General features: G+C 38.7%; 1 protein-coding gene across 5 annotated transcripts in view; it reads left to right on the top strand.

Annotated features, from left to right (window-relative positions):
* Rbms1 (RNA binding motif single stranded interacting protein 1) overlaps positions 1-12,009 on the top strand; it is a 204,273-nt gene that overhangs the window by 170,433 nt on the left and 21,831 nt on the right. For all 5 annotated transcript variants that reach the window (XM_013142475.2, XM_013142474.2, XM_013142476.2 and 2 more), the window contains exons 5-6: positions 6,097-6,254; positions 8,158-8,237. In XM_013142475.2, the coding sequence (XP_012997929.1) occupies positions 6,097-6,254; positions 8,158-8,237 (238 nt within the window). The remainder of the gene's footprint in view (positions 1-6,096; positions 6,255-8,157; positions 8,238-12,009) is intronic.

Genomic DNA, 12,009 nt, shown 5'->3' with positions numbered 1-12,009 from the left:
TCTGAACTTTCTCTCCTGTCCTCTTCAGTCCCTTGAAGCTAGAGAATACTTGACCTTGGGCTCACACCCTCAGTCCCTGATAATGGAAGGCCTATCTTCAGCCTGTTCTACTGGGCTCTCCCTGCCTCTCCCGGGTAATCTTGCTCCTAACATATCCCAGGGCCAACTCTTCCAATGTGGCCTTCTTCAGCTCTGCCTTTGAAAACCACCCCTAGAACAATAGTGATTTCCCAACCACACTTTTAGACCCTTCAACCAGCCTTTCTCATTTTAGACCCCTCAGCTTTGGCCCCGTGGGGCATAGATCAAGCTTCTTGACTGGTGTGCTGAATTCCCTGTTGCTTTTCTGATAATGAACAGGGAGCAGCCAGCATGCTGAGACTCAGAACATGGTGCATTTCTCTCCACACAACTGCTCATTCTCAGCCTCTCCAGTCCCTTTAGACACAGGAGGTGGGTGCTCAGCAAACCATCCCTGCCCAGTCCTCAGTCAGCTCCTGGTAGGCTCTCTTAAATGGTCTGGTTTCCCACTCTGAAAGGTCAGAGCCCCTGGCCCCCACAGGTTTTGTGGCCTCTGCTGAAATTGAGTTAGAAGCCCTCTTTTTTTTTAGAAGAGTGCTCTGAACTAGGCTTCATTTCCAGTACTTATAATATTAAGCAGTATATTACAGAAAGTACATACTTTTGAAGAAGTTTTTACAATATATCTAGTTAAAGTGAGACTGGATTGGATGGCACTATATGATATGTCATGGGTGTTCTTTGAATGCCAGCTTCCTATGAGTTGATAATGAGCACTGTTCGCAGACCTCCTTTAGGCTGTAAATTGACAAAGAGAAATGATCCTTCTGTCATCTGTGGGGAAGACCAGTATGCAGGTTCAGAGATGCTTTAAATTGACTAGGAGAAATGATCGTTTCTTCTGTCATCTGGGAGGAAGACCAGTATGCAGGTTCAGAGATGCTGGTAATGTGCCAACGTTCAACAAGTGTAGATCCCTGTAGAATGACTTGTTTCTTGGATCTTATTTCTTTTTTATGATATCTTTAATGTTACAAACTACATTGTAAATGCTAGTGGATCTCTTGTTCTCTACTATAAAATCATGAATTTAAGTGTCTGGACTTGGGTTAACCTCCTTATCCTGTCTAGATAAAGAAGCACCTCGTCCACTTTTTTTGGAGAGATTATTTTAAAGGAAGTTTAAGTGGAGCTCCTGTGGTCCAGTAGAAAATGATGCATCACTGTCCACTTGCTACTACTGAATTAATCTTACAGTATCCTAAAAATCCCACACATTAAAGTCTTGTTTTCTTAAGTAATCAGAAAAAAAATTAAGGAGCATTTAGTTGAGGAGAGGCAGAAATGTAGTGTTGTTTGACATTGGTTAGCCGGGTTGAGAAATGACCCCACAGATACTCAAAGCTAAATTTCAAACTGCTAGTGAAAAGCATTAGAGATTAGTAATTATTACTCATTCATGTTTTAGTTTTCAGTGCCTCTTTTGTACCTGCCATACGGGAGGTAATACATTTGTTTTGTTGATAAGGGGAAAGGAAAACTTTTAGACAAATATTGAAAAGGTAAAAAGAAACATTTAAAAAGTATGACCATGGAGTATCGCAGTGAAATTTATCAAATAGAAATGGCCTTGGGCCTTTGGAAAGCCTATTTATGTTAAATTTGGCAGGTGTTTCAAATGTGTGCATTTTCAAATGAAAGACCCAGATTCTATAAAGAGAAAAGAAATGAAACTCAGTAAGATAAAACATGAAATGTGAATCAACATTTATGATACCTGTTAACAAAGAGACATCTATAGGCCTTGCTGGGAGTCAACAGATCATTGGCTGGTGGTAAACTCACTCATTTTTCCAATAAATAGGCAGTCAAACAAGCAGGAATTTAATCTCCTCTCCACTCAGAGGTCCATCATGCTCCAAGCAGTTTGCAGTCACATGCCCATGAGCAGCTATCTGCTGGTTGGTGAACCTATTCAGTACAAGAGAAAACAGATGTCTGCTCTTCCTGCCAAGTCCCTTTCTTGCATTTTAGGAACCATTCCACACGCACAGGGAGGTTTTTGTTAATTTCTTTCAGATGATGACTTGAGTGCTTTACACCATGTGGGACCTCTGAGCCCTGCTTTTCTACTCAAGTGAACATTAGTAGCCGTTTATCCCCTCTCACAGCCAATGTGGGATCTAGTTTTCCACTTGTTAGAGAAGCCCTTGAACCTTCTGTGTCTAGGGACATAAAGAGGCCTGATGGTCCAGCTTTTGTTTGGGCCACCTATAATTGACAGAATAACTCCTTCCCAGACATAGCAACTTACTACTCAGACACAATAAAACAGAATGACCGTTGTCACTGGTTTTAAAGAAACTAAATTATTCTCACTGAAAAACAATACCACTGACTTTAAGGATTACATGTCCCATTTGCTATGAATGTATAATAATGAGAATACGTGGACACTTTGGGGATTAGATATTTTTGTGGCTAGTCCTGCCAGCTTAGCGTTTCTTCCTATTCCTTTGTGTTTTGCTTTGCTTTTAACATTAAAGTTGTTACAGTGTTAGAATGAGCATTGCTTGCAGCAGGTTGAGCAATTGGAAAGGTAATTGCGTTAACTTCAATGGTCAACCCGAATAAAGAAACCTGACAGGACTTTGCTATCAAAAACAAATGTGAAAAAAAAAATAGAAAATATGTATATATACTAGTCTACTTTACATACCCCAGAATGGTTTAAGAACTCAGTTTCTTTTTGGATTCTGATTTTTAGCAGTTTTAAAATTTTTGTCTTCATTGCTAAACTTTCATATTGATTCAAAACTTTGTAGAATGTGTATTTTAAAAATATTTTAACAACAGAGGCAACAAACATAGGTCTATGAAGTAGTACTTGCATTACTATTTCCTTTTAAAAGAATAATTCATATAAACAGTTTTCCCTATGAGCACTTAAATATTAGTCATAATGCTTCATAATTACGATTTAAAAAGAAAAACCATAGAATTTTAATGCACATTTTGTATGTAATATTTTTCATGTATCTTTGCCCAGTGAGTACTTTATAACCCTTAAGGAGTTCCCCGGTTTATTCTGAGTCTGACTAAGCATGATTTAGAAATACTTCACTCCCCTGCCACTGTGCCTCCCAAACCTTCCTGCTTTCAAGGTGTGGCTCTCAAACTGCACTTCCCTTTCCTCCTACTCCTCACTCCTCTCTCAAAGACTGTGAGATCATGAGACAAATGTGACTTATTTTCCTGATTGCTTGATGGTATTAGGTCAGAAACATTCTCTATTAAAAACAAACTCCAATTGTTAAAGAGTGGATTACAGAGTTTACATGACCTCTCATTCCTTTTTGATTTTCTTCTGGGTTTTTGTTGGTGGTGTTGTGTTATGTTTTTGTTTTTGTTTTTGCTTTTTTAGCATAAGACTTCCAGAAAACTCTATAGTTCCAGCAAGGCTACCTTGGACTTTGCCTGCAACTCTTCTGGGCACATTTATTCTCCATGATGTTAGCATTTGATCAGTGAAAAATAAGCAACAATGTCTGAAATAAATTCCTCAAATGGCATTTCACAGTCGGTTTCAGCCTGTTTTCTTCTGCTTCTTCCCTAAACCCCATGTCCTCTGAACAAATTATTCCTTCATCTCCCTACAAGAATCATCCTGTCTCTTTCCCCCGTTATGATTTTCAGCACCCAGCCTTCACTACATGTGTTTCTCTCTCTACTGTTTAACTGTTAAGTGGCCAGAAGTTAAGACTCAGTTCATAGTTGTTTTACAGCAACAAGCTGGAGTGTACAGAATGCACTAGAAATGTCCTTTGAATGAAGCCCAACGTCCCCGCAGGACCAACTTTAGGGAGGAAGGACCCTGTTTACTAAGCAGGCTGGTACTGGACCAGATTTCCATAGTAAAAATTACCACCTTGCACTTTAAGGAAAGTTTGGAGACTTGGGAGTTAGGGCAGATGAGATGGCTCATCCTGGAACCGCGCAGTCAGTGGAGTGAGTTAGCACAAGAGCAAGTGAAATAGAAATAAGGGGCTGAAAGACTCCCTTTCACCTACCTCAAAAGAATTTGAAAATTTTCAGACCTAAAATGTTTGTTATTGCCTTTCTCTCTACTTTGAAACACTGTATTATTGGGTTGTATCTAATAAACAAATTGTTCATTTTTGGACATTAAAGATATATTGTACATGATTGACAATAAAAGGTTTTGCTAGACATAAGGCAGTCAGTAGTACCACACTGAACTTAATTTAATTTCAGCTAAAAACAAAGAAACTTTCCATTTTTGTTTAACCTAAGAGTGGTTGGCGAGACTGTTCAGCTTACTCATTTGAAAAATTCAGTTTTTTCTTGGATCTACTGGTGACACCCTGAGGGACTGGAGCCGCCTGTGCCCTCTACCTTTGTGACAGATCTGTTTGCACACTGCCTTCCTCTGTCCGATCCAGGGAGCTGTAGGGACAGTACTTGTTGCTCACACTTCTTGGTCTTTGATAATTTTAATTATTGAAAGTAGAAAGTCATTTGCAGGCCAGGAATTTAGCTCAGCAGCGTATAAGTGCCTGCCTGGCAAGCACAAGTTCATCCCCGGTACCAAAAAAAAAAAAACAGTCATTTGCCATTTTCTATGCCAGATTGTTGTTTGTTTATTTATGTACTTATTATTGTGCTGGGAGATAAAACACTGAGCTGTCATCCCCGCCATCCACAGATTGTTGTGTCTGTCTTACTAGCTAAACACAGCGCAAAAGATCACTGTTCCTTCTTATTTGCAGATTACTTAAAGGAAAATTTTTATTTCAAGTTAATGCCAGGGTATAATGGAAAGGCTTCATACAAATTCAGACATATATTTTTAAAGCACCATGTATTTCAAAAATCCAGAAAGTTATAATGAGTGTGCCCTGTCACCAAAGGCTAAATGATCAATTAATGACTTTACAAATAATGCTTATTGAAGAAAAGTCATAAGTTCTCATATGCTTCATATATAAAAATACTGTTCCTTTATAAGATCAAAGGAAAGACTGATTTTGAAGTAAGTCTATGCTAATCTCATAATTACAGAATTGAATTTGGACTTCGTCAGATTATTTCAGTAGTCAGGCAAGGTTTTCCCCAAAGATCTGCTACCATACTCTTCATAAATATATGTAACAGTTACGAGTTCTTAAAAAAATTGAATCATATGTCATTGGTTCTGGCTGACTGCACTCCAGCAGAGGAAGATTAGAAGAGAAGTAATCTAAGGATTGTTTCTCAAACTTTTATATCCTTGAGTCACCTGGATGCAATTTCTGATTCTGAGGTCTGAGATAGAGCCTGAGATGCTACATTTAGAATAAACTGCAAAGTAATTCCAGTACTACTGGCCTCTGGGTCACTTTTACTTTAGTAAAGATTTTGCAAACCTGCCCTTCCAATCTACTTTCAAGTTCAGCTTTTCTAGTATTCTAAAATTTACTCTGCCCAGAGTTCATCATTCTGTATGGCTTTGAGTTTCTTGTTTGGGTTATTAGCAGTCTCCCTTCTCTTTGATGATCAGTATGCAGAAGTAATGTGTATCCTGCCATAGGGCAAAGCAAGGCAATTTGCACAAAGCTGGTACTGGACTTCACATGACTCGACCCAGAATCCTTCATGTATCTCTCAGCTGAGTTATTAGGAGTAATAACCTCCTGGGCAACAGTGTGCCTGAAATGAGCTCCTAAAAATAGCAGTGGAAGAGAAGTTGGTTATTTTTGGAAACACTAAAAACTACTGAGGGTTGTGGTTTCATGAAGGCATCCTCTCCAACTCAGTGCCGCGTGCCAACAGTGCCACTTCCACATTTGCTTGGAGGACATCTGGAGGATTGTGTCTGTCTGTGCAGACTGTCCAGACTTCAGACACTGTCAGTGAGTGTCCAGCATGACCTGGGTACTCTGTAGACTCCAGGGTTTCACTAGGTAGTACTGGAAAAGGACAGTGAGGGAAGCGTCTGTATAAAAGTAGGTGTGTTAATATAAATATCAGTACTTCTGATGGAAATTGATAAGACAATTTTCTGCTCTGCTTTAGCAACAAGAACAAGATCCTACCAACCTATATATCTCTAATTTGCCACTGTCCATGGATGAGCAGGAACTTGAAAATATGCTCAAACCCTATGGACAGGTTATCTCTACAAGAATATTGCGTGATTCCAGTGGTACAAGTCGTGGTGTTGGCTTTGCCAGGTAAGCATATTGCCTTCTGTATTATATCACTGACAATAATTCTACTGAGTTATTTAGAAAATAAAAATTGACCAATAAGAGAAAATTTAATAAGGGTTATGATATCCAGTTGCACCATGAACTTAAATCATGTGTAAGTTTACATGTAAAATTTTCTAAATCTTTTATATGTTCATTAGGACTCCTGACCTGAGTACACTTAATTTTGGTTGGCTCATGTCAAGAACCTGTCATATGAGAAATAGTTTTGAAAGTATATGTCCTTGTATATTGTTAGTTGGGATCCTTGTAGCTTTTAAAAAATGACAATAGGTCTCCTAAATTTTATAGATAATCAGTGTTTTTTTTCCTAAAGAGATGGAAATTTGAATTATCATCAATAAAGTGAATTAGATTTTTTAAATTAAATATTTCAAGCATTTTAAAAAGACAAGAATGTCACTCCTAATCGCTACATAAATTTAACAATTGTTAGCATTTTACTATTCCTGCTTCCATTTTTTAAAGAAATAAATGTTCCAGTTAATTTTTATGCCTTCCTTCCCAGAAAAGATACTTGAATATAGTAGCTAATTTGGTTTCTAGAGAAAAAAAGAAACCTAAAGTCCATCTCAAAAGTTGATTTTACATGATGCATTTTTAGGAATTTATTAATACTGTGTAGTAACAGTGTCTGCGTGTTTTAAATTATTAACTTTGTGTTTGGAGGAAAACATACATCTGTGTGATATCAACAAAGCATTATTACATATTAATACCATAATTGAGGCCAAAAAGGGTCTTTTCTATTGTCATCAACTGCCAAGTCATAGCAAGGCTCCTTGGTTCTTCTGGCTTTTGGTCTACTGCTCTGATAGGCTAGACAATTTCATAATAAAACTAAAATAATCTATCAGTACTAGTCACAAAGGCCAGCATCTCTACCACATACTTTGTTGATTAAAAGAACCCAGCCAACACTGAATGATTCTGATACCTCATTGCTCCTCGGAGTGTCCTTCTGACAACAGATCAAGTGTGGGATTTCTGTACCTAAAGACAGAACCCAATTAGATTCTATTGTTTATAAAACTGTCACTATCCATTAGGATTGAGGTGTGACCCTGTGGTCTTCCAGCAGTGTAGTACATTTTGAGTAATTACTTAAGGAGTTTTTTGTTTGTTTGTTTGTTTGTTTTCCCTACTAAGGAATACTAAATCCAATTAATCTAAATCCTCAGAGTATTTCTCAAATTTTTGGCCACCTACCTATATATATAAGTTGTAAAGTTAAGCTCCAGTCTTCAATTTCTCCTTTAAAGTCAAGATGACAAAGGTTAATGAAATTCATAAATTTAATTTTAAATCTGACATGAATGTAAAAAACATACAAGGTACATCCTGTGACTGACAGTAGCTTTTGCTGTAATTCTTTAGTCTGTCATTTTGTCAATTCATAAAAAGAAAGACCATCTATTTTAGCAAGTAGGATATGTACTCATACATTAAACTGTTATCTTTAACTCAGTATCATGACTATCAAAAATTGTGTATTGATTTCAATTTTCCAACAATTAGACTAAAATTATACATTTAATATGCTTAGTATTAAGTGCTCTAAATATAATTTATTCCTTTATGATTGAGAATGTAGTCTGGGATCTGTTATTTTACTGTAGGAAGTAAAAAGAACAGTTAAGTAAAAGAGTAAACTCATATTACCATTGTTGCTAAGTCTCTTTAGTATCCAAAATGTCTAAAAGAGTATTTGTATATGTACAGAACAATAATAAAAGTGAGAGGAGGCTGGGCATATTGCGGCACAGTGCCTGCCTAGCAAACATGAGGTCAGGAATTCGATCCCTGATACCAAAAAAAAGTGATAGACCTCTAAATATTTATAATTTTTTTTTCTTACAAATAGGATGGAATCAACAGAAAAATGCGAAGCTGTAATTGGTCATTTTAATGGGAAATTCATTAAGACACCACCAGGAGTTTCTGGTATGTTGTTTATCTACAGTTTTATCAACAGTCTTTTATGTAATGTTTGTATAACTCTAGCACATGATGGCTCTTATATTAAGAACAAACTTTCATTTTCCTCATTAAAATATATTCTTAGCAACAAATTCAGCTTAAAATTTTACCCCTTTCTGGGCACTGGATTTGTCAGTATTAACTGCGGCAGACCCGGTGCCAAAGCACTGCAGCATCTGCTCCCCTCTGAGGTGTCGGCCAGCTTGAACCTGCCTGGTTGCCATCCCCGGGAAGCTTCCCGTCCTGGGGCACATCCACGGAGCAGAATGGTATCAGAAACACCGCAGCTCAGCAGCTTTTTCACACCAAGGTCACATTCACTCTTAAGTCTCAGGAAAGCTGATCTAAAATAAAGAGTTTCTTCCACTCTCTGTTTATTGGCCCTTCTTTACCTGTTTCCTATCTCAACAAAATCTGGACCTCATTTTTGAGCACTAAAACGACTTCTTTAATGGCAGCCTTACACAGCAATGCTTGCTGACTCCTGCCTGGGTTGATCGTGCAATAGTCTGCTTTCACCGCGCTGTGACACCTGGTAGCTAAAGGCTGTCACCATGGCAGATGCCATGTCTCTAGCTTGCTGGGGTCTCAGCAGCACTGGTGTTTACTTTGCCCTTCACGTGGCCTCCCTGCTTCAGTTCTCCTTGTCACCAGCCTGTGTGGACCATTGCTCAGCTCTGAGCTGGTAACTCCACTTCGCGTGTATGAACAGAACTGAGATTACTGGGTAGAAAGGCCACACTCTGCATCCCCTAACATGGGACCCGCACCTCCACCCAACACTTCTCGTGACCTTCCGCAAGCTGCAAGGACAAGGGCTCAAATCCATCTGAGGTCACATTCTCTGGGGACCTTTTCTGCCTGCTAATGCCTCTCTGTTGTATAATTTCAGTCTCTTTTGCTTGCATTCATTTAATTTTTCCTCAACAAAACCAAAAACTCCTTTTTCAGTGAGTAAAACAACAGATCGCTGGCAAGACTTAAATGTTGAGGAAATGAGAGAAATATATAACGAATACTAGGAACAAAAGAATGTGAACATAACTACTGTAGACGTTTTTGAAACCACAGAATTCAGTGAACGTCTGAGTTGCATTATGCCTGAATTTTTTAGAAAAAGACCCTCATTTGTGTTTAAAACCATTCAAGTCTTTATGATTGAAATTAAAACTAAGTACCAGTCCTCTCTCGCTGCTTCTCATGTAAACATTTTCAAATTACAGTCTTCACTTCCTTGTTTCCTGTTCACACCTCAGCACTCTCCAATACAATACTTTCCCTAAGCCATGCAGTTGACATTTGCTAAACTTACTATATTTGTTTGCTAGGGCAACAAATGTAGTAACAAAATAGCACAAACTAAGTGACTTACACAATAGAAATGTGTAGCAGCTCAGTTTCTGGAGGCCACAAAGATTCGGGTGTCTTGAAGTTGGTTCTTGCCAAGGGCTGTGAGGGAATGGCATATTCCAGGCCTCTCTGCGTGGTTTGGCGGGAGCATCCTCACTTGTGCCCCTTCTTGTCATCTTCCCTCTGTGTGTGTGTCTATCTCTGGTCCAGGTGTCCCCTTTTTCTGAGGACACTGGACATACTGAATGAAAACCTATCCTAATGGCCTCATTTTAACTTTGAAGACTCTGTCTCTAAATAAAGCTGCATTCTGAGTGATGGGAGGGTTAGAGCGCTAACGTAGCTTTTACTTTTGGAGGTACCGAGGGGACCACACAATTCAATCTGTAACACTTACTTCCTGATTATTGAACCTAGAGACTTTTTCTGCATTGTCTGTCTTATTTAGAGCTGCTTATCTTTCACTCATCTTTGAATTGTGCTTTCTATTTCTGTTTTCTTTTTTTCCTTCTCTTTTATGGACTGGTTTCTTTGATGTGCTCTTAATTTTTCAATATTTTTCTGATTCCATTTAAGTCCCTAGACGTTTCTTCCTGATCACTTCTAGACTCTCTCCTCTGCCTTCATTCTTCCTGTCACTTCTCAGTTTCCTCTTATCTCTCGCTTAGACTATGATAACATGGTCTTGATTGTCTGCTCTGTCTAATCTTAAATCCCTCAGGTAGCTCCTTATTGTAGCAAAAAAATATTATATAAATATATACCTCTGCATCAGTTTTATGCTAACAATCACCCCTCCGCCTCCAGAAGAAAAGATTTAGGATTCCTAGCAATGCACTGAAAGCCATAAGTGACTAGAGTTTTGCTTCTTTCATTTGTCTCTCTCCATTGTCTGCCTTTTTATTTTTCCTATTCCAGTACTAAACAACATGTATTCCTAATGTATCACACTGCATCATTTCTCTTTGCTTTCAGTCTGTGGTTTCTAATGGCTTGAATCCATTGGTTCCCTTTAACCTGGCTGACTGCCTCACCGTACAAGATTCTGTTCATGACATGAGTTTCCCTGCAGAGACCTCCACTGACCCAGTTTGGTTACATTGTGTCTGCAGAGCACCCTGAGGGTGCCTGCTGATAGCACAGCACTTAACCTGTTGACATGCATCAATCCCTCTAAACAGGAAGCTTCTAAAAGTCAGGAATTGGTTTCTCATCTTTTACATGCATTATCTAACATAGCGCTTGAACTGTACTAACCAACAACCAATGTTTATTGGTTTTGAATAAATTTAACTACATTATAATACCAAGACAGGACTATCTCCTAAGAAGCTTACGTATGGGTGAAAAAACTGAAATGCTTTCTGATTTGCGGCCAGCCCCTAACTGGCTGCCTGCCACCCAAGAGAGAGTCTCAAAATTTATGAACTACCTCACCTTGCTTTGAAAAAGAGATACTGATAGCGTTAAATGGGAAAAAAGAGAAAAGCACATCCACTCCTATATATCTTTTTCTCCTATAATTTTAGTCTTATGTTGCCTGATATAAAACATCTCAGTTCTGTTTCCCAGTCTATATCTGGGATAGGAAGTCTTTACCAATCCTTCGGTGTTTCATCTAACAGCCCTGCTTTTCTTCCTGTACCTGTTTGTACCCTAGAGTCAAAGTTGAGGTCTCACTGGTTAGGCAGAGGTCTGGAAAGGGAGGTCTTTTACCATACTACCCCAGCTACCTGATGATGGAGTATTTTAGTGCATCAGCGACACCAGTAGGATTTACCCCAAATATTCACGTGGGGCAGCAAGCATCTGTACTTACCTCTGAAGTGGGCAACCATAGGGAAAACCAGGAGATAAGAAAAGATCTCTCCATCAAACAAATACAGTGCCCCTTCCCTGGTAATGTGTTCAGCTATCTCCCCAATTTATATATGCAAAAATATGTAACATTAAAATAAAGGGATCCAGTGAGTTGAACTTAAGTGGCATAAAATATTGCTCAAGCCCCACCTCCTGAAAGTAAGCACAGAGGCTATACAGAGCATGTATACTAGTTTTTTACACGAGACACCACAAGCAACCACCGAGGTATTTAGAAGTCAGATTAATTTCAGCCAGGAGTCATTGAAGTGAGAGCTCCAAGGCTGTGCATGTGTCTAGTGTTCAGTATTTATTCTTCGCTAGCTCCAGGGTTTCATCCTGAACTGGATGACTGATGATGACACTTAGGGATTACTTTAATTTTCTGTATCCACTTGCGTTTCATTTCATAGATGGACTAATTTGTAAGTCTGTGCAATACCACAGGCTACATTTGGTCTTCTAACACTGAAACCTGACAGCTCACCACTTCTGTCGCTATACCTGAAGTGAACTGCCTACTAAC

This window comes from Cavia porcellus, unplaced genomic scaffold, assembly GCF_034190915.1.
Source record: "Cavia porcellus strain 051 isolate PalLab524CR breed Dunkin Hartley unplaced genomic scaffold, mCavPor4.1 scaffold_12, whole genome shotgun sequence".
In the NCBI taxonomy this organism is placed as follows: Eukaryota; Metazoa; Chordata; class Mammalia; order Rodentia; family Caviidae; genus Cavia; species Cavia porcellus.
The sequence above is the reverse complement of the archived record's forward strand: the minus strand, read 5'-3'. Positions and strand labels throughout refer to the sequence as shown.